Source organism: Chrysemys picta, chromosome 3 (assembly GCF_011386835.1).
Source record: "Chrysemys picta bellii isolate R12L10 chromosome 3, ASM1138683v2, whole genome shotgun sequence".
Classification (NCBI taxonomy): Eukaryota; Metazoa; Chordata; order Testudines; family Emydidae; genus Chrysemys; species Chrysemys picta.
Window position 1 is genome coordinate 203,937,353 of NC_088793.1, and position 23,920 is coordinate 203,961,272.

The 23,920-nt window shown below is 44.4% G+C and overlaps 1 protein-coding gene across 3 annotated transcripts in view; it reads left to right on the forward strand.

The window, feature by feature from the left end:
- Window positions 1–23,920, forward strand: part of CFAP61 (cilia and flagella associated protein 61) — a 194,932-nt gene that overhangs the window by 24,872 nt on the left and 146,140 nt on the right. For all 3 annotated transcript variants that reach the window (XM_008173983.4, XM_024110661.3, XM_065589825.1), the window contains 5 exons: window positions 3,659–3,750; window positions 5,455–5,547; window positions 6,844–7,031; window positions 11,985–12,024; window positions 19,592–19,731. In XM_008173983.4, coding sequence (XP_008172205.2) covers window positions 3,659–3,750; window positions 5,455–5,547; window positions 6,844–7,031; window positions 11,985–12,024; window positions 19,592–19,731 — 553 coding nt within the window. The remainder of the gene's footprint in view (window positions 1–3,658; window positions 3,751–5,454; window positions 5,548–6,843; window positions 7,032–11,984; window positions 12,025–19,591; window positions 19,732–23,920) is intronic.

Here is a 23,920-nt window from a genome sequence, read left to right on the forward strand (position 1 = left end):
TGCTCTAGCCCTTGTACATGGAGACCACAGGTTGTTGTTGTTTTTCCTTTCAAAATCTAATACTGGGCAATAAAAATGAAAGAGTATACAAAATCTATGTTTAACGTAATGTTGATATGCCACTTACATTTCATGATAATTATAGTAATTTGGCTGTTACTCTATATGGAGTCAGGAATTGGTAGCTAGAAAACACTATGATACAGTGGGAATGATTCAAGAGGTTTTCATCAGGCTTCTTATTGAACTGGCTTTTTGATCCTGCTGACTTTTACTTCTACCATCAACCTAGCAAACAGAATCCTTTTAATTTTCTTTTGGTTGAAGTCTTCTTACTTCAGTTACAATACATAATGTTCCTCCAGATCACACATGTATGTCACATATACAAATAACAGTGATGCAACTGTATTTGACTGTGTTGGATGGAGGAGCCATTAGAGGGTTGCATTTTAGTATAACATCAGAAACAACATATCAATATTTATATGTAAACTGGAGGCATATATTAATGAGAAATACTGTTGGATTAATCAGGATAACATTTGATCATTTCTATGAAGATGCCCATCTGTGATACCCCTAGAGAAACCACATATTATATATAGTATGTGCACTTTTGTTTGCCTGCACATTTTGCGTCAACATTTTTTTCTTCTGACAGTGATTATAGCTTTTTTTAAAAATATCATGCTGAATTATTTTAGGCCTTTGAACTCATTATTTAAAAAATTAAATTGCCTGAGATTGTCCCAATAACTACTTACCTCAGGGAATCTAACTGTAAGTTAGTTAGGTTTCTCAACACAAAGCATGCATAGTGTTTTTTGAAGCCCCCTCTGAGGGCTCAGAAGTCTTCAAATTCATAGGTTACTGTTTTGCCATGCTTTATCTTAAAATCTCAAAGAGTTTTTGTTAATTAAAGCTTCTCTTCAGAGACTTCATTTTTAAGTATATAAAAAGATGAACTAGGAATATGTTTTTAGGATTTGGAAAGTGACTTTTAAGGAATTTTGATAACTACCGGTAATTAACATATATGAAATGGCTTACATATAGGGATCTCAGATTTTATTGTTGTGGGTTTTTGGTGGTTATTTAATTTATTGGGTTTTTGGTGGTGGTTTAATTTATTGATGCCATCAATGTTTTTAACTGTTTCTCACTTAAATGAACTATAATCAGTTAATATTTAGTCCCACATATTGAATATAAATTTGACAATTGCAGCAGGATTTCAAATTATTTAAAGTAACTCATCTTGATATTATACGTAAACTACGGGACCGTTCCTGCAAGATGTTGAGTAATCTCACCTCTCATTGACTTCAAAGGGAATATAGTGTTCCTTACCTGGCAGGGCAGCGTTAGAGACTGTGTTTTCCCAAAATTGTGTAAATGCTGTCAAGCAGCTACCCAAAGGCTGCCAAACACATAGATGGAATGAAAGTAACACAGCAGTCAACTTCTGTTGCATTGATGTCAGATTTCAGTAGGGTCCTATTGCACAAATGGTACATGAGTGTAAAATAGGTAAGTTGTACACAGTAGTTAAGCCATTACAAATCAAATGCAATAAGGCATCATAAACATTCTGAAATTGATTTTGGACATTTTTATCTGGATTTTCCTGCCATTTAGCATTTTAAATGTGAGGAAACAACCTTGGGCCAGATCATCATCTGATGTAAATTGGCATGGCATTGATTTCAGTGAAGTTATGCCACTTTACACCAGCTGTGGATTTGGTCCATGTGAATAAAAAGTTGAACATGGTGAAAATTGTGAAATCTGGTGTTTATCAATATTAACAAAATTAACTCTATTGTTCAAATTTCTGCTTTAATTGGATCTTACTGGTTTAAACTGTAAAACTAGAAACTCTATTGACACAATATTCTCTTTCTCTGTATAAATAATAAAAAATATCATGTCTTTCAATGGCTAAGTATAAGTTGATAGGGCAAGTCACTAAAATTAATTGAATCCTATTGCTTTAGTCATCACTTTTGACACCAAAAATACCATTAACCTGTTAGCAATTGACTAAAACAGAATCCCATCATCATTGCTTTTATTACTAGGCATTGAGCTCAGTCAGTGTGCTCAACGCTGTGTAGACTTTAAGATCTGGTCTCCGTGAATTTGAATGTGTGTTGTCCTTTCCTTTCTTGTTTATAGAGCCCTTTCATCCCTGCTTCACTTACCATAGTTTAAAAACTGGTTTCTTTGTATTTATCTGCCTCCTCTGCTAAAATGGGTGTTCATTAAGCAGATTAGCCAGTGTCTGCCTTTTGGGACTGAAAAATGTAGCCAAGCTCCTTTCTAACTAGTTGACACAGTGCTTTAAAGCAGTTACTTCAGCATCCAGTGGAGAGACTCCTGCTGCTACTGAAAATCATAGGTAACCAAAACCCTGGTTCATACTAAGAAGGTGAAACCCATTGCCAGTCCAGTAGCTCCTCTGGGGCTCAAATGTGCTCCCAGATCCATATGCAGATGCTGCAGTGCTTCAAAGGAGCTGCAGCAGTTGTGTAAAAGGAGCCTGGAATATGTCTGATCTGAGCCCCCAAAGGCAAGCACCAGCTGCAATGGAGGAGACAGGTAAGTAACAAGATAGGAGAGGCACCGTTAACCCTTTTGGACTGCCAGCCAAAGTATTGCCTAGGGCCAGAGTTTAAAAATTGCTCAGCATCACTACCATAAAATATAGTCTTTAGTTTCCAAAAGGTTAAGAATCCATTAAAAAAAAAAACTGGAATAAAAGTAGTAGGGGGAGAGAGTTCCTCAGGTAGACTGGGAGGGAGAGGAGAGAAGGGAAATTTTCTTTTATCTCCTGGGTTTTTTGTTTTAGTAAAGGGTGTATATAGCAGGTGGAGTAAGTAGTTTATACTGAAAACTAGTGACCCTTGGATTTAAAAAAAGAATGAGACTATTAGTAAACTAGTACCTTCATTTATGCCTTTTGAGATGTCAAATTTGTCCGACAGTTTTTCAAGCACTGTGTGATAATTTCCCACTAAAATACACAGGATCTCAAAGGGCAGACTTCCATAAAATGTAACTATAGTCCCTTTAAGGTAGGGAATTAACTATTTTAATTTTATAGATGATAATCGTAATACTTCAGATTGCTCTGGCACCTGCCATCTGAGGATGTGTCACTTCTTCACAAACACTAATGAATTAAGCCTCACAGCATCTCTGTGAAGTAGAGAAATATTATCTCCATTTTACAGATAGAGAGACTGATGGAGACAGGTTAAGTGATTTGCATCAGAGATGGGTCCTGAATGCTAGGAGACAGACTATCCAATGAGTGGTTCAACCGTTGATCCACATTGTCCCCCTTCAGTTAGAGTCCAAATATAATTTTACATCTAAACACAGTATTAGTCAGGAATGTCTTCCAGGTTATCTTTTGTTCAAATCCTCTGTTTTAAAATGACCTCTACAGTTTTGTCTTCAGAGTAAATAATCAGATTTGCTGAAGTCTTAGTAAAGTGAATGTAATGGGTCAAACTTAACCATGATCATAAGAAACATCTTAATGGTGGTGTTCTGCTGAGAGTTATACTTTGTGTACTGCTGTGATTCTGATGTTTATGGCTCCATTTTGTAAGCTTGTTTGAAGCATTTACTCCTTTTCATTATTCAGATGAAGAAAAAAGCAGCCAAACAAGTCAAGAAGCCGAATCTGTTTTATCTCAAAACTCTGAATGTATTAGTGCCCATGATATGGATATTCAGGTAATATTACTAAACATAATTCATTAGACATTTAAACAAATGCCATAACTATCAAATACAGGATGCCTTTTAAATAAAGCACTAGAAACATAGTCATAAATTCAGAAGGATAAAAATTGAGATTTGTTGTTGCTTGTTTAAAAAATACATGCAAAAGAGGAGTCCAGACTACACTTAGTCTCACTATGTGGCTCTTTATTCACCCAAGTCATGCCTCCCTGTTTACACTGCTCTTTTTAGCAGTGTAGTGTCCCACTGCCTCCCTGCAGGAAAAGACTCTGGCAGTGGGGAAGGGGTCTGGCAACTGGGAGGTAGCGGGGAAAGGCTCTGGCAGCTGGGAAAGACTCTGCCAGCTCTCTGCTGCTGGATCCCTTCCCTGCAGCAGGGAAAGATTCCAGGAATGGGGAAAGGCTCTGGTGGAGGGAACGCTTCCCCACTGCCGGAGTCTTTCCTCGCTGCAGTGAAAGACTCCAGCAGTGGGGAGCTATTTAAGCCTTTTTCCACTGCCTCCCCTCTGCCAGAGCCTTTCACTGACACATATAGCTACATGCCGCAGTGTGGACACAGCCTGCTTTTCACTGTGCCATGTTAGCCATATGTACACTATCCGCTGCCTCCAGTGGTGTGTAGTATAGATGTAGCCAGAGTAGCCTGAGTAGTTAAAGTATCTAGCAAGATCCACTGGAGTTGGGTAAGTACTTAACTATAAATCTGCTTGTCTGTTCTTTTACAAAATTACTCCTGTAATTTTGAAGATGTCAGACTATTAGGGTCCCTCTATTTCCAACTCTTTTGCAGTACTTTAAGAGCATTCATACTCACCTGTGCAGTAAGGCTCAGGGAAGTTATGAAGTAGTCCTTAGGATTATTTTGAAACCACTGGCATCTGAATTGTCTTGAAGCATCTGGAAAACAGAGGAGGAAATAGCTAGAATTAAGTTGGCCCTGGTGCAGCTTTGGGGAAGGCACTGCCCACTGACTATGAGTATGCTTGCATTCTGTAACACTATGGGAGCTGGGCACTTAGGCCTTGTCTACATTAATAAACACAATAGCTGTAACTGAACTCCAGAGAAGCTCCGCTGTGGGAGAAGCACTAGTGTAGACCAAGCTTTGGCATTTTTGCCACTATGTTGTAGAATTAAGTGACGTGGTAAAAATCCCCATGTCCTATCTACACTATAGCCTCCATTGTTGCTACCTCTGGTGAAGCTCCAGGGATGGTGAATCATAACTATGAAATTTACTAGTTCAGATGCAGCCTTTACAAGCCAACGTAAATCTGGTAAGGCAGATGGCAAGGAAGGTGGAGTTAGGATTGCCAGATTCCAGTTTAGTTGCCGTAACAGCCTGACTAAATGAATCTCTATCTGCCAAAGGAATCTGGGATGAAGAAACCAAGCAGAAGACTCTGGAATGTTTTTGTATGTGTTTTTATTGTCCTTGGTGTTGCAATAAGCTGCCTTTGTCTGCAGACATAATTGGTTTTAAAAGGACTATTTGAAATGGCAAGAGTCATGAGCCAGTTACACTAGGTAGTGCTCCATAGAGGGGGCTTTCAAAAGCGCTGCGAGTTTTTACATTGATTTAAAAGGGATCAGAGTTATGAATGAGAGCTCAATATGTCCAGAATTAGTGATCCACAGGAAAACAAATGATTCATGAATCTTAATTTGTATATGTTACTGATCACTTTCTCTTCAGATGGACACTAAAACTGAAGATGTCCTTCCCCAAACCTTGGATATTGCCACCTCACATTCTACAACAGAAAGTGTTCAGAATAATGTTTCAGAGGTGAGGTCCAGGTATAATCGAGAGTTTATCAAAATATTCATCCTCAGTGCATTTTTTAATGAAATTCATTTTTTTGGCACGTGGCCACCCAAGGCTTTCCCGTTGTTGCCAACTTTTGCAATACTTGGTATTTTTCTTAAACCTTCAGCTCCTGGAGCCATGTTATTACAACAGAATCTCAGCTTTCATTAAAAAAAAAAGGTAAGATTCTAGCCCTTGTGGTTCCAGAGAAAAGTTTGAAAATGTGTTACCTAAATGCTGAATAACCAGAGGACAAAGAAAAAGAATGCAAAGTTATTACTTTTTCAAATCATTAATTTTTGTTGGCTGTTTCCCAACTGTATTGACACTGTGATTTGCTTCCACTCTTTAAAGTGAAATAATTTGTTATAAAATCTTTATTCAATATTAGCATTTAGGTGACATAGCAGGTTATAATAAATCAATTGACACGACGCACATTGAGTGGATTGATTATTTTAAATACATATAAGGTATGGATATTTTGTACAAAGTTCTCATTTGAGACCTATACAATAGTAATCAATTTTAATATATTGTTAGATTTGGTATTGGATCTCAGGGAGACCAATATACCAAATCTGAATTCTTCCATGCAGATCTAAAAGGAAATTTTTTTTAAACAACAAAAAATAATATTTATGAAGTACAACTATTCATACATAGGAAATTAGCATTTCTTTAAGTGAGATGACGCAGGTTCCCTTACTATGCAAGACTATGTCATGATTTATACCCCCTGCTACCCGACAGAAGTAATTTGATTTTGTATGGGGTCAAAGTTAGTAGAGAATTTGGCCATAGAATTTTAAACAATTGTATCTGTCTTTTATTCTCCCTTTCAGTCTATTTTCAAAACTAGTTTCTTGTTCTTCAAATATAGCAGTTGTTAATCTCCAAGATGACATTTTCTGAATTGCTCTCATTTTTGTTCTTTCAAATTTTTACATTGGAAAATATTTCCTAAGATTAAATTTCTGTTACTGTTCCACATAGGGACAGTAATGAGAAATATCTGTTCCCAAACATATTGTTGTCTTTATTTCAAACCTCTTACTGCAGGCATTAATCATTTTATAGCCATCAGAAATTTCATTAAAAATGCCCCCCTAAACTTCTAGATGTGGCAGAAAGTAGTGTGCTGGGTGAAATACAACTCTGTATTTCTGCTGGGAATGCTGTAAAATAAGAATGATGCAACAAAAGATTCATTAAACAAACACACAAAAAAGGAAATGTGGTTTCAGTTTGGTCCCTTGTCTCTTCTTGCTGCAGAAGGAGGGCGTAAACATTGTTTCCAATGCTGAATTGCCAATAGATGATGTCATAGGCACAGATTTGAAAGCCGCTGGGACACCTACCTTAGAGACTGACGAGAGAGATTCCTTTCATCCTGTGTACAGAGGAGCTGTAACTGCTTTCTGTATTCAGCTATTCTGTATTGATGAGAAACATGAAACAAGGCAAGTATAGACATATAGGTATTCAGTTTCTAGTTTCTAATAACAGCTTAACAGAACCCTGATTTATTAAGGCAACTGGGGGAGTGACAACATCTGCTGCAGTTAAGGTTGAATTAATTTCCATCTAACTGTTTGCGTGCATTCACTCATAACTTTATGAAGCATTCACCTTCCACCTAAAATTTTTCACACATCTCCTCTGATGGGGTGCCCTATGACAGAAAAGTTATCAGGTTGCAATATAAGCAGCCATCCTTTTTTGGGCAAATACTAATTGCAGCAGTGGAACAAGGCTCACATATCCTGTAATGGGGCAAACCTGTCTTTTTAGAGTGGAGGAGGCCAGAAGATCCCATGCCAGGGAGCTGGACTCAACAAAGATCCAGGAAATGGCCTGGTAGAGGAAAAGAGGAAGCAGTGCTAGGGAATAAGGAATTGGATGGGGTGGGGGAGGGACTTCAAGACTCTGTTCCTTTATGGGCCTGGGATCAGGAGCCCTGTGGGTAGGATGTGGCAGGCTCCTCTCTTCCAAACAATCAGGAGGAACTCTCTGGAGAAGGACAGTATATAGACTGCCCTTTCCCTCAGAACAGGGGAGACAGTGGTAAAAGAAGGAAGCCAGAGTCAGAATGCTAAACTCCAGGGAGAGAAAACTGTGAGGCGCTCTATACCTCAATACAAATAATACAAATAATAAATAACAATAATATGTGTGTGCTCTAGACCTTGTTGATATTTACATAAGGATACATCTCAAGCACGGAATGTATTTCAGATTTCATATGGAAACAGCAACAATACAGTGTATTGCCTGTTGGGTTGGTATCAGTGCTGCATGTTTCCATCAAATGCTTGGTGATAGTGACCGTGAGCCTTCATAAATGAGTGAATGCCCTTCCTTATCTAGATGAAAGATGTCAGATATACAACCTGCAGGCCAAATCCAGCCTGCATAAGATATTTATGTGGCCCACGTGACTTATTTGGATGCTCCAGAATCTAAACTTTTTAAAGTAAATTTCTAGCCCTGGTGACTGCAGAGAGTAGTCTTCTAAACATGAACTGTGTGTACACAATATTTGCCTGCTAGTATATGCCTGAGTCTGCAGATGTCTTGGAACAATGACCCAGAGGAGTCAACTCCTCTGTTAATCTGATTGGAATGTCAGTTTTACAGTCCCATGAAGACACTTGGATGTCATCCTTAACTATTCAGTCACTGATTACTCAGCAATAAATATGGGTAGGGGATGGCAGTGAAACACACTGAATTGGTAGGGGATTGAAACTGTGAGTTGCTGCAGGGAAGAAAATGTAGGGGGGAAAACGGAGGAGACTCACAAAGGAGAGAAAGGGGGGAGAGATAAGAGGATGTTGAAGGAAGAGAAACAAAGAGCAGAAATAGCAGTGGTCCTAATGGGAATAGATTTTCTCACTGATGAGTGCAACAAATAAGCACCAAAATAACAAAATGTTTCGTTATTATTTATAGGTCTTTTATGGTCCCTTTGATCTCTGGGTATATCTCTCACTGACACTCTGCACTATGGGGACCATATAGTCCTAAATTTATACCCCAGGCCACAGACCATAAACACAGAATTTGACCCTCTCCTTCGAATGAGTGATGCCCTTGATCTAGATGATTGGTTTATCAGAAAACACTCTTAAAATGTCTCCAAGGATGAGGTAGTTTACTCACTAGGAGCTTGTCTACATGGGAAATGTACAGGCCCAATTATGCCACTGTAGTTATATCAGTGTAATTTCTGCATGGACACTCTTACTTGGAAATAAGAGAGTGCACATGATGAGTTTACACCAGTTTAACTACAGTGGTATAATTATACATTGTAAGTATGTTGGTAAATTTCCCCATGTAGACATACTCAAAGTCACAATTTAGTTTGTTCCTCAGAAAGAATTATAGTACGTAGCAGCTATGCTAGATTCCACTTCTCCAGGACGAGATGTGTATCACTGTGGATCTGACAGATGATTTACCAGAGCCAACAGGTGTTTCCTAGAGATGAAGTTATGAATTTTGAATCTGATGATTGTAACATTATTTGAAATACTTATGGCACATTTCCACATGAGACAGCCTCAGGAGACCCTCGGTGACTGACAAAATCTAAGCTTCACTTAGTGGTAGTCCAGAAACAAAGTATAATTAGGAGTGGACTTCAAAATTCCTTCAATACCAACTGGATTCACCAAAGATTCACCCTGCTTGGAATGGGGAGCCCCCCCCACTAAGGGTGTTATGTACCCCATTGAGTATCAGCAGCTGTATGTCTATTTTCTGGATATGATGACAGTCCTAACTGTTCTAAGAACCTTGCGATATTTTAGTATCCCAACAGGTGGCTATGTTTCAAAAAGACAATCAGATTTTTATAAACAAGCAAGGAGGGTCAGGATCATGCCTCTTGGGTCAGGAAATCCTGTTACGTGTAAGATTGGGCAGTGTCCCACAAGACATTCCCTTGTCACGTACCTGGAAGAAAAAGGAAAGGTTATATTGAGAGGTATATGTGCTACATGTGCAAGTATCCGTTATGTTCGCATTCAGGAGAGATGCAAAGCAGGCATATAATCTTCTGTATGTTTTTTACCAAGCAGTCTTGCCTAGATTCAGCATTGAGAGAGAAATCCAACTTTGAGCTATCAGTTTTACAAATCTATGGGTTGTGTACCAAGGGAAATCGATGGGCACAGCTATCACTGAATTCCACTATACCTATTCTGGAATAATTTCCCTGTGTGGACACTCTAATCTAAAATAAAAGAGAAGTGGAGTGATTATTCCATAATAAGATCACTTTTATTTTGTAATAGTATGTCCATATGGGAGAGTTATTCTGGAATAGCTCCCAATGTAATGGAACAGCTATAGTGGAATAGTTATTCTGCTATAGAATCATAGACTATCAGGGTTGGAAGGGACCTCAGGAGGTCATCTAGTCCAACCCCCTGCTCAAAGCAGGACTATAGCTGTGCTGGGAAATTTCCACCATGTAGACAGGACCTATTTGTGGGTTGAGAACATCCAGCTCTTCTGCCCTCTAGCAGTTTTGTTTTGCTGGGGGATGTATCTTTAATTTATTTGTCCACCTTTATATTTTTCTCTTGACATTTCCCCCTTCACACTCACCATTGTTGCTATTGCTCAAGGTATGCTCACCTTGCTTACCATTATACACTACAGATTGCAGTCTCCTTGACTTTTTTTCTTAGAGACATCTTTGGAATTGGTCAGACTCCAAGATGGATATCTCTGGGGAAAAGATCATTACTTACCTGTAACTATTTTTCTCTAAGCTTAACACTGAAACAGCCACCTCGTCCATGCAGTTGAGTTGTCTGTAAATCTTGTGACTTAAATATATATAATAATAATCATATACAACATATATCTGTCTCTCTTTAATTAACTTTACCTGAGTGTATGTTTACCTTTTTCCGTGAAAGAAACTGACCACTAGAGCACTGGGGGTAGAATAGGTATCAGAGGGGATGGCGTGAGATAATTGAGACTGGGAGTGGTATTTTAGAATGTTGTACTGAAGGAATTCCTACTGAACTTGCATGCAGAAGCACAGATCCAAGAGTAGTAATTTGCAAAAATGTAACAGTTACTGAGACGTAACTATCTTTTACCCCTCAAGGGGAATTCAGTAGTGAAGAATTTGTATTATCCATTAGTTATCAAATGTTTTCATCTCTTTAAATCTAGAGCCAGAATGTGGACTGGAAGTAATATATGAATGAACTAAACTTCCAGTCTATCTGAAATTAGATTCTTTGATCCTTTGCTAATGACAGAAAAAAAATTATGATTCCTCTGGGGCCGCCCTCATTCTTCAGCCCACTTCTGTCAAGAAGATACTGAGTGTTGGAGAAAGGGACATTGCATTGTCATGGATTTACTATATGTGGGGGGGGGAGGGGAAGACTCCTCTCAATTAAGCATAGCTTTACATTTATATTATACAGGATAGGTGAATGTGTTACTGCATTATTTTGGTTCTACAATCCCAATCCCAACATGTGGAGTCATTGTATTTTCATAAAGTTTCACTTTTATCCACTCAATTATAAACACCTCAGTTAAAAATGATTACTCTTTCCATTTTTATTGGGACTGAAACCACAGGAGGGTTATTTACTTTAATTGTTTACTGCCACTGTTATTAGTCTTTTGAAATAACTGTGCATGTGAGTGTTGGATGCATATAAAATACATACTTTTTTCTCTTTGAGAGAGTAGAAATAAAACTTCCACATAACTCTTGCTGGGTTTAGAACAGTTTCATATTCTTTTATGTAGCAGAAACCGGATAAAATAATTAAGTTTTTATTGTCTTACTCAACTTGAACATTACGTTTCACTTTCACCAGGGAAAAGAAAGGGGATTTATTCCAAAACACTAGGTGAAAAGTGAAAAGAAGGAAAATGTACAGGAACAATTTTCAAAGTATAGATGTTCCTTTTAGTTTTAAAGGTATTGGGTAGGTCTACTAAATGGATATTAGTGGAACAGTAAGTCTTTTGGTGCATGATGGAAATACTTTAGTCCTTAGCTACAACTCTTTGTACCCCCTGGTGATCAGACTTACTGGGCACTAATGCTACTAAAAGTCTTCTGCAGGATGCTTCTGAGTAAACATCATCTTACTTTTATTTCTTTCTCGCATAGAGGAGACTTCTCTTGAGTTAACAAGCTCAAATCTCTACGCTTACTGTTGCTTACAGTGCTGGAAAATGACAATTGAAGTACAGCATACAACTTCTGCAATTGATTAGTGCTGAACTAGATGCAATTTCAGATTAGAAAGTATGAATAAGTGCTGCCTGGATGGATGGGGGAGAGAAATCTTTTGAAATATACAGTACATATTGCATATGCTTTTGTTTATTCACATAAAAGTGTTTGCTCTTGATTGCAGGTCACTGGATTTCTTGCAATATGTTTTCAAGCTCTTTCCAGTACGTATAAATGAAATCTTAAGGTGAAACAAGTCTTTTCTTTGAAAGTGAATGAAAATGGTATGATAAGAAATAAAATCACTTGTAACTTGTACATAGCTTGATTTCTCCCCTCTTTTGGGGGACCCACCCCTACACACCAGCATTAGGGGCCTGTGGGAAGGAAATCTCTGTGAGGAATCACTTGTTATTGTTGGGTGGTAGCACCACAATGGATAAAGTTGAGATTAGCTTACAATTTAACTGTTTTTTTTTTCAAAGTGCTCTGAAATTCACATTCTTACTCTGTCTTGAAAATTGCTATGCTTCATGGGGATCTGGGATAGGGCTACTTATCCAAATTTGATGCTCTTTGGTCACGGAGTTGTCAAGATACAGCCCCCCCACCCCAAAATCATGTAACATCAACATTTTAGAATTCCTATCATTTTTTTTGTGTACCCCGAGGATTCAAACTTTGGCTCAGATCCACCACAAACTGATTTCACCCTCTTAGGATTGAATGAGAAGCAATATTTTAAAAGTTATTCAAGATCAAAGTTGGATCTACAAGGTGGGTTGAGCTAGGTTGATGAGTCAGAGAAAGTAATTTGTGTACATGCAGCAGAACTGGGGCTCTGTTGCAAGTCAGAGTATTTGCAGCCAGCCTGATGTCAGAGTAGGGGGCTAACTTAAAGTTCTTCTTCGAGTGCTTGCTCATATCCATTCCATTAGGTGTGTGCGCGCCGCGTGCACGATCGTCGGAAGATTTTTACCCTAGCAACACCGGCGGGTCGGCTGTGGAGCCCCCTAGAGTGGCGCCTTCATGACGCTGAATATATACCCCAGCCGACCCGGCGCCCCCTCAGTTCCTTCTTACCGCCCCTGACGGTCGTTGGAACTGTGGAGCGCTGCTTAGCTGTTCTCCACTTTCCCTAGCTTATATTGTTGTATCATAGTTATAGTTATAGTTATAGTTCTAGTGTTTGTAGTAAATTAGTTAAGTAGTTTTAAAGTTGTTCTAAGTAGTCCAAGGGATTAAGGGGGTCGTCTCCCCCCTTTCTCCCCTGGCCGCGGGGCCGGGCTCATGCCCAACGCTCCCGGCTTCAAGCTGTGTGCCTCCTGCGCTAAGCCTATGCCCACGAGCGACCTGCACGACTCCTGTCTGAAGTGCCTGGGAGAGTCACACCAGACAGATAAGTGTAAAATCTGTAAGGCCTTCCGACCAAGGACCAAGAAGGAGCGGGACTTTCGGCTCAGGCAACTTCTGATGGAGGCGGCACTTAGCCCGGACACTCCTTCCACGGGCAAGGCCCCGGCGCCTAGCACCTCGGTGCGCAGTGCCCCGGCGGCACCGGCTACGACGACCACGCGAGTGGCGTCAGACAAGCCTCCCCGGCACCGGACCTCGTCGGCACCGCAAGCACAGCAAGTGCCTCGGCGCCGGTCCTTATCCCCGGGGCATAAAAAAGCCCATAAGACGGGGACATCCGTGCCGAAGACGCCGGCTCCCCCAGTGCCGGGGGTAGAGCCGCGTCCGCCGGTGGAGCAACGGAAACAGGTGCCTCCAGCACCGTCGACTCCGGCGCCGAAGCCGTTGAGTCCGGTGCAAATAGCGTCTCCTCCCAGGCCGGCGGTGATACAGTGCCTCCCGTCGACTCCAGAGACCTTCGCGGCGGCGAGAGACTTAATAGCTCTCACGGAGCCGGCACCGCCTCAACCACCGGCACCGACTGCACCGTTGACTCGCTCGGTCCAGTCGAGGGGGAAACCTGCCTTGATGCGCCCGCCATCACAAGGGCTGGAACCTCGGCACCGATCCAGGTCCCGTAGCAGGTCCCCACGCCGCTCGCAGTCCCGGCACCGAATATCACCTCGGCACCGGTCGTACTCGCGGCCAAGATCTTCTTCGCGGCGCCGCTCTTCGTCTCGGCACCGATATGATCGTCGGCACCGATCAACGTCGAGACGTAGTTCTCGGCACCGCTACGGTCGACGCTCGACGTCGAGGGGTCGCTCCCGGCACCGGGCATACTCCAGGTCCTCGTCGAGGTCCAGATCCGACTCCCGGCACCGACGAGGTCATCGGCACCGGTCGCGGTCCCGGCACCGATCGCCGGCACCGCGCAGAGATAGATCATCTCCGGACCGGCACCGTGCGGCACCGCAGCCCACCGGGATGGTTTCATCTCTCTCGGCACCGCCATGGCCGTCAAGATCGGTGTCTCGTTCCTCGGAGGACCTGTCGAGATCGGCATACCCCCCTCAAGGGCAGGCCGAGGAACAAAATTTCGGCCATTGGCAGGAGATGGCAGAGGACCACTCTCATGGACCATCTCACTGGTCGTTTTGGACCCCGTGGGCGTACCACCAGGAGCAAGGGGCTCCAATACCATCGACCTCTCGCTCGGGTCACTCGGTCAGAAGGGCCCCAGAATCCACCATCTCTCGGGCTCCGCCAGGAGGCATGGAGGCTTCCGTGTCCACGCCACCCGACACCAGGGACCCAAGTGCAGGTGATGCTCCGGCCCAAGAGCAGGGGGATCAGGACCCCCCCTTGGATCCGGTACCACCGGAGGCATCCTCTTCCTCCTCTCCGGATGAGGCAGTGGCGGGCACTTCATGTACGGGTCCCCCTCCGATAGATCTTCGGGCTCACCAGGATCTCCTGCGTAGGATGGCCCGCAATATGGACCTGCAGGCGGAGGAGATAGTGGAGGTGCACGACCCGATCGTGAATATCCTTGGAGCGGATGCCCCATCGAGGGTGGCGTTACCCCTGATCCGCACGATCCAAACGAATGCGGATACGATATGGCAAACTCCTGCCTCTATTCCACCCACAGCGAGAGGGGTGGAAAGGAAATACTTTGTCCCGTCTAAGGACTATGGGTACTTGTATACCCACCCCCAACCGTGTTCACTGGTGGTGGAATCAGTGAATGCACGAGAGCGCCACGGCCAGCAGGCTGCAGCGCCTAAATCAAAAGAGGCTAAGCGGCTCGATCTGTTTGGCCGTAAGGTTTACTCAGCCGGAGGGCTACAACTTAGAGCGGCAAACCAACAGGCGCTACTGAGCCGCTACAATTTCAACTCCTGGAACTCTATGGGGAAGTTTAAGGAGTTGATTCCCCAAGAGTCCAGGGAAGAATTTGGAGCCATGGTAGAGGAGGGTAAGAAGGTGGCTCGGACCTCCTTGCAGGCCTCCTTGGACATTGCAGACTCAGCTGCGAGAACCCTGGCTTCGGGTATCGCTATGCGTAGGATTTCCTGGCTTCAGGTTTCGGGTTTGCCTCCGGAGCTGCAGCAAACCCTACAAGATCTGCCTTTTGAGGGTCATGGATTGTTCTCAGATAAGACGGACTCTCGCCTGCAGAGCCTCAAGGACTCGAGAACAATCATGCGCTCCCTCGGGATGCATGTTGTGGGCCCTCAGCGCAGGCCATTTAGGCCGCAGCCCCAGCGCTTCTACCCCCCCCCGCCTCGTCAGAGACAGGACTCGGCCCGGAGGCGAGGGCGAGGTGGTAGAAGAAGGTGGACCGGCCCTCAGCCTGGTCAGAACCAGGGGCCACCTAGACCACCTTCAGGCCCCAGGCAGAACTTTTGAAGGTGCGGTCGAGGACGGCGCCCCAGTCATCCCCCAGGATCCAGCCCCCTCCTTTCGGGATCGCCTCTCCCACTTCCACCGTGCTTGGTCACTTATAACTTCGGACCGTTGGGTCCTTCGCACGGTGGAGAGGGGATACGCTATCCAGTTTTCTTCTTTTCCCCCCTCCTCCCCCCCTTCCCTGTCCCTCTTCAGGGACCCTTCTCACGAGCAACTTCTTATACAGGAAGTTTCTACGCTCCTCGCTATGGGGGCCATAGAGGAGGTTCCAGTGGAATTAAGGGGCAGGGGATTCTATTCCCGTTACTTCCTCATTCCCAAGTCCAAAGGACTTGGACTTGCGCGGACTCAACAAATTCGTAGTAAAGTTGAAGTTCCGCATGGTCTCTCTGGGGGCCATTATTCCTTCCCTCGATCCTGGAGACTGGTTCGCCGCCCTCGACATGAAAGACGCATACTTTCACATTGCTATTTACCCGCCTCACAGACGCTTCCTGCGATTCGTGGTACACAGGGTGCACTACCAATTTGCAGTCCTTCCCTTCGGCCTATCCTCGGCCCCACGGGTGTTCACGAAATGTATGGCTGTCGTGGCAGCGTACCTTCGTCGGCAAGGGATACAGGTGTTCCCGTACCTAGACGACTGGCTGGTACGCGGTCGCACCAAACAACAAGTTCGCGATCACGTCCACATAATAGTGCACACATTCAACAGGTTGGGTATCCTACTCAACAAGGACAAATCCACTCTAGAACCTACCCAGAGAATAGAATTCATCGGTGCGGTTCTAGACTCCAGACGTGCACAAGCCATCCTGCCACACAATCGCTTTTGCACCATCACGAGCCTCATTCAAGGACTCAAGGCCTTCCCAACTACCACGGTGAGGTCGTGCCTTACCCTGCTGGGTCACATGGCTTCCTGCACGTACGTAACCAGGCATGCCAGACTTCGGCTTCGCCCACTCCAGACCTGGGTGTCATCAATATACCGCCCACATCGGGACAGCCTGAATATGGTGGTGACAATCCCGAACTCGGTCCTGACCTCCCTCACATGGTGGCTAGATCACAATGTGGTTTGCGAAGGGATGCCGTTTCACGCACCACAACCCTCTCTGCACCTGGTCACAGACGCTTCTTCTCTGGGTTGGGGCGCCCATCTCAACGAGCACCATACCCAGGGCCTGTGGACTGCACCCCAGCTAGCCCTGCACATCAATGTTCGGGAACTGATGGCGGTGCGCCTGGCGTGCCAGGCATTTCTCAACCTCCTACGTGGCCGCTGTGTGTTAGTTCTCATCGACAACACCACGGCCATGTTTTACATCAACAAGCAAGGAGGAGCACGTTCGTCAATTCTATGCCAAGAGGCCATTCGCCTGTGGGACTTCTGCATCGCCCACTCAATCCATCTCACGGCATCGTTCCTCCCTGGAGTCCAGAACACTCTGGCGGACCGACTCAGCAGGTCCTTTCAAACACACGAATGGTCTATCCGTCCGGACATCATACATTCCGTTTTCCAGAAGTGGGGGTTTCCCCAGATAGACCTGTTTGCATCTCGAGACAACAGGAAGTGCCACGTGTTCTGCTCCCTGCAAGGTCGAGCCCCGGGCTCCCTCTCGGATGCGTTTCTCCTTCCATGGAAGGACCACCTGTTTTATGCCTTCCCTCCGTTTCCTCTGGTCCACAAGGTACTGCTCAAATTGCGCAGAGACCAGGCACAGGTGATTCTGATCGCCCCAGCGTGGCCGAGACAACATTGGTACACCACGCTGTTGGAACTCTCGGTTCGGACACCGATCCCGCTTCCATTATGCCCGGATCTCATCTCTCAGGACCACGGTCGCCTGCGTCACCCCGACCTGCAATCACTCCACCTCACGGCGTGGCTGCTCCATGGTTCACCCGGGCAGAGCAACAGTGTTCCCACTCTGTCCAACAGATTCTGCTGAGCAGTAGGAAGCCCTCAACACGAACCACATACTTGGCCAAGTGGAAGCGATTCTCCTGTTGGTGCGAACAGCGAGCCACGTCCCCGTTGCACGCACCTATTCCTCTCATTTTGGAATATCTCCTCTCCCTAAAACAGCAAGGGTTGGCGATATCTTCAATTAGAGTTCACCTGGCCGCTATATCGGCCTTTCATCCAGGGGAACTCGCGTCCTCGGTATTTTCTAACCCGATGGTCGCTAGATTCCTCAAGGGCTTAGACCGGATGTACCCACAACAACGTCAGCCCGTTCCGACGTGGGACCTCAACCTGGTTCTTTCCAAGCTCACAGGTCATCCATTCGAGCCACTGGCCACCTGTTCACTTCTGTACCTATCCTGGAAGACAGCCTTCCTCGTAGCCATCACCTCAGCAAGGCGCGTTTCTGAACTCAGGGCGCTTACATCCGAGCCCCCTTACACAGTTTTCCATAAGGATAAAGTGCAGCTTCGTCCACATCCTGCCTTTCTCCCTAAGGTGGTCTCTCCATTTCATATCAACCAGGATATATTTCTCCCGGTCTTTCACCCTAAACCACATGCTACTCGCCAGGATCAACGTTTGCATTCTCTGGACGTACGCAGGGCCCTGGCCTTCTATATTGACCGCACAAGGCCCTTTAGAAAGACGACGCAACTCTTCGTTGCAGTGGCCGACCGAATGAAAGGCTCACCGGTCTCATCACAACGCCTATCCTCCTGGATTACGTCTTGCATCCGGACTTGCTACGATCTGGCAGGTGTCCCAGTACCACACCTCACCGCTCACTCCACGAGGGCCCAAGCTTCCTCGACGGCTTTCCTGGCGCAAGTTCCGATCCAGGACATTTGTAGAGCTGCGGTTTGGTCGTCAGTCCACACGTTTACGGAACACTATGCACTAGTGCAACAGTCCAGGGACGATGCTGCCTTCGGATCAGCGGTTTTGCACACAGCGATGTCTCACTCCGACCCCACCGCCTAAGTTGGGCTTGGGAGTCACCTAATGGAATGGATATGAGCAAGCACTCGAAGAAGAAAAGACGGTTACTCACCGTTGTAACTGTTGTTCTTCGAGATGTGTTGCTCATATCCATTCCAAACCCGCCCCCCGTCCCCACTGTCGGAGTAGCCGGCAAGAAGGAACTGAGGGGGCGCCGGGTCGGCTGGGGTATATATTCAGCGCCATGAAGGCGCCACTCTAGGGGGCTCCACAGCCGACCCGCCGGTGTTGCTAGGGTAAAAATCTTCCGACGATCGTGCACGCGGCGCGCACACACCTAATGGAATGGATATGAGCAACACATCTCGAAGAACAACAGTTACAACGGTGAGTAACCGTCTTTTACAGGCTGTGGCTATTGAACTCATGTACTTTGAGTCCTGGCACTGAGGCCATTTCTGAGAATGTGTGTTGTACATATTAGTTGCTCTCTGCCTACATTCCGCAGGGGATCCTCAGGAAGTTTTGCACTAACAAGTAAATTTCTGGTTTAAAAGCTGATATTTCAAACTGCTCTAAAATCCACAGAGACAATCCTCCATCCCACAACCTTAACTCTGCCCTCTGAGTGATGCCTCAGCATGGTCCTGAAAGACCCCAGAGCACACTATCCTTCCAGATGGTATGGAGCACTGTGGGGAAGTGGCATATGGGTACAGTAAGAGAAACTGTCAGATTGAGTCCCCACTAAGACAAAAGTTGTATTTAGGGGACCACGGATCTTAAAGCATGAGGTTCAGCTAAAAAGTATGGCTGGACTTGTAGCCAAAATTCATCAACATCTATATTTGGTCCAATCACCACTAGAGAGGGACAGAGTGCCACAGAGTGTAGGTGAGAATTATACTTGCAGCACTGTGTCTATTTTAAATGTTGATCTACATTTATATGTCCATTTTTTCTTAAGTTTCAGTGGGAACCTGTTTAAAATTTGTTTTTAAAATCACTAATAGCCTGTTTGTTGTTATTGACTGATATAGAGTATTCTTTGTCAATCTTTTCAGGACAAAGACTTTTGCATCATCACAGTGCCACATCTTGTGCCAGAATTCCTTCTGATCCAGAATTTTGTTCGAGTTAATCCTTCCAGCCACTCCACTCTTGATCATGAGCTCTATGTGTTTCACCGTGCAGGACTGCTCAAGTAAACGTTTTGTTATAACAAAGTATATTAACATAAAGGGACTGTATAGACCGTGGCTGAAGTACTTTATATTTTTATTTAAAATTAATTAATGAATGACTTTCCTTCAGTGAAATTACAAATAGGGAGACGGCTACAAATGCAAAAGCAAACAAGCTTCACTGGCTTGCAAAAATTCATATTAAAGTAATAAGCACAGTAAAGTGCTACATTAACAGATTCAGATTAGTTACAGATGCAAAGTGGTATAAAGGAATTAAATTCTCTGAATTATCTAATTGTAGACTAAGAGCATGTAATAAACATGGGGCAGATAAGGAACAAACCAATCTAATTTCTTTCTTTGACAGATAACCGGCCTAGTGGATAATGGGGAAGCAGTAGACATGATATATCTGGACATTAGGAAGGCTTTTGACATAGTTTCACATGACATTCTCACAAGCAAACTAGGGAAATGTGGTCTAGATGAAATTTCTATATGATGCACGTACAACTATTTGAAAGACCATACTCAGAGTAGTTATCTATGTTTGCTGTCAAGCTGAGGGGGGGGGGAGACATATCAAGTCGGGGCTTGCAGTGGTCTGTCCTGGGCCCAATTCTACTCAAGATTTTAATTAATCACATAGATGCTGGAGTGGAGAGTGCACTTATAAAATTTGTGGCTAACACCAAGCTGGGGGAGGTTGCAAGAACTTTGGAGGACACGATTAAATTCAAAATGACATTTATAAATTGGAGAATTGGTCTGAAATCAATCAGATGAAATTCAATAAGGTGCAAAGTACTGCAGTTAAGAAGGAAAACTCAAATGCATAAATTCAAAATGGGGAACAACTGGCTAGGTGGTAGCACTGCAGAAAAGGATCTGGGGTTTATAGTAAATCACAAATTGAATATGAGTCAATGGTGTGATGCTGTTGCACTAAGGGCAGACACCATTCTAGAGTGCATTAACAGGAGTGTTGTATGTAAGACACGGGAGGTCATTGTTCCGCTCCGCTCTGGTGAGACCTCAGCTGGGGTACTGTGTCTGGTTTTGGGCACCACACTTTAAGGAAGTCATGCTGCAGGTTGCCTGAACTGTAAGGTCCTTATTGCACCTTCCTGTTCACTGTTTTCTGCCTACTGGATCATTACCATTTTAATCAAAGACTGCCTTACCTTTGAAGCAATGCATCTCTGAAACACACAGACCACAATGATAACTTCATTGGGAAAGTCCATTTCATCACCTTATTTACCTCTTAATTTTCTCTTGTAGGGCATGTACTTTGTATCTTTTAAGTTTAGAAATACTCTGAACATTGCTGTTTGCTGGGATATTGGCCATGGTCTTATGTCATGACTTTAATAGTTTATTATAACTCTTATGCTGTTTAGCATGATAAAGTTTCTTGCTATGAGATTCATGTCTTCCACCTCTTTCATAGTGTAGCAGCCATGCTGGGCCCGTAGCCTGCCTTAAAGGGCCCAGTGCACCCTGTTACAATTATATATTGTCCATCCCATGGTCTTGTAAATTCAGTTGTTCATTGAATAATTGCTCAGCAACACTTCCATTTTGAACTTGTAATTAGTCACCTCAGGTGATATACCAATAATTCATGCAGTAACAACAGTTACTCATGGGCCTAAGCAAAAGTTTATTTCCAGAGAAGGAAACTGGGCTTCTGTGTGTTATGTACAGAACCCATTTCATCTTCCACTTCGTAGGAAGTCATTGAAGTAATTACTGGTAATCTCAGGCACAGCTGTTGAGTAATTCATGAGAGATTGGTAGCCATGTGTCCTTTTGATATTTGTGATCAAAATTGAACTTGTCTTAAAGGTTTTGTTAAAGTCTCTACAGTTCTGCATAAATCACGTGCGTTCCAAGTGGTATGCATATTTCCATGAAAGCACCAGGGTTAGGGCATCAGTGATCTTTCCTCAGACTGCCTACAGTTCTGGAGGACATTCCTTCTGAAGAGTCTCTGAAGTCAGACTTCAAAATTAGCTTGTGAGTGAAGTTCCGTGATCAGAAAATCTAAAGGGGAAAATGGTTCAGGGTAGTGGGAAGTTTCTGAAGAACATAAAATTTAATGTGCAGCAGCAAACTCGCTGTCACTTAAAGGCAAAATATGAAAAGTAAAAGATCAATATATTCTAGAAGTACCATGAGCTTTAAAAATTCTGGTGACTGGAAAGGGAGTTGCATAAAATGGATTAAGAGAAATCACAGGGTTGAGTTAAGGGGCAAAGTAGAGACATGAAAGGGCAAAATCAGAAAAAGAATGGCACAGGCACAAAATGAGGTACTGATTAGCAAAGACAGTAAAAGGAATAAGAAAAAGTATCAAGTACACAAAAAGAGGATGGCAAATGGAAGTGTAGCTCTGCTACTTAACAGAGAAGGAGAACAAATAATAGATGACAAAGCAAAGGCTGAAATGCTTAATGGATACTTTCCTTCAATTTTCACTAAAAAGCATAATAATAATAATAGTGTCCTGGCTTTCTGAGCAGTCAGAGGAACTGGACTTCTAGAATGGGTTTATTCCATACTGGGAGAGAAATGAGAATACACAGACCCAGATAGATTTTCCTAATCTATCGTACTGACAATAGACCCGACTTTCTTGTTGAATGCCGCCTCCGTTTTTTGCAGGTGCTATTTTGCAGGTACTATTTTACTCATGCTAAAAAATTGCTTCCTGCAGTTAACTGGGTACAAAGATGACCTCTTTGACATCTAATTATTTAATTTGCTTAAACAAATATGTTAGTGCAAATCTAGTATCTAGAGGTAAAAGAAGCTCTGGATGCGACCCTTGCAGCAATAGCTGGCGATGGCCTACTCCCAGTTCAGGCACCACCTGGAAAAGGTCATCACCATTCCCGCAATGATATTCACCTCACTCTGATGGTGGTCCGACCCCAGGAATGTCTTGGAAGGAGTCCCCATCAACAGCACTCCCCACTCGGTCGAACTGGTCTTGGAGGCCTTGTATCACAGTTGGGGGGCGCACCTCAGCAATCTCCACACCCAGGATAAGTGGTCCACGGAAGAGATGATGTTACACACTAACATCAAAGAGATCAGGGCGGTCTGCAGGGCATGCACGTTCTTCCTTCCTCACCTGTCGGGCAGAGTGGTCAGAGTCTTGACGGACAACACAGCCTCGATGTTCTACATCAACAGACGGGGAGCTCAATCCTCAGCCCTGTGCCAAAAGGCACTCCGTCTCTGAGACTTCTGCATCGACCATGGAATCCATCTAATAGTAATGTCACCTCCTGGGGGTCAAGAACACGTTAGCGGATCACCTAGGCAGGGACTTCTCCACTCACCGCGAGTGAGCGCTCCACCCAGAGGTAGCCTGCGCAATCTTCCAGAGGTGGGGATTTCCCCAAGTGGATCTGTTCGCCACCAGGCAGAACAGGAAGTTCCACTGCTTCTGCTCCAGATGGGGTCTGGGCAAGGACTCCCTCTCCAATGCCCATCCTGGGCAGGAAGCCTGATGTACGCCTTCCCCCCCGATCCTGCTCGTCAGCAGGGTCCTGGTAAAAGTCAAGAGAGACAGGGCCCAAGTTATCATGATCGCCCTAGCGTGGCCGCGTTGAGCTTGGCGGTGGTCCCGTGGTGGCCCCTGTCGGACTGACCAGACCTGCTGTCACAGGACCATGGTCGACTCTTGCACCCCACCCTCGTGTCTCTCCACCTCACGCCGTGGATGCTGTGGCTGAAGCCTGAAAAACTGACCTGTTTGGAGGGGGTCCAGCAGGTTCTCCTGGGAACCCTCAACTAGATAGACCTACCTGGCAAAGTGGACGAAGTTTTCCCACTGGGCGGCTGAACGGGGCGTCTCCCCTTCGCTTTCTTCGGTGCAGTCGATCTTAGACTACCTGCTGCATTTGAGGAATCAGGGCCTGGCACACTCCTTTACCAAGGTGCATCTGGCGGCTATCTCCAACTTTCATCCGCCCGTCCAGGGGCAGATGGTGTTCTCCCATGACATGACGGTCAGGTTCCTCAGAGGTCTCGAGACTTTTTTCCCTTGGGGGGGGAGGGATAGCTTAGTGGTTTGAGCATTGGCCTGCTAAACCCAGAGTTGTGAGTTCAATCCTTGAGGGGGCCACTTAGGGATCTGGGGCAAAATCAGTACTTGGTCCTGGTAGTGAAGGCAGGGGGCTGGACTCGATG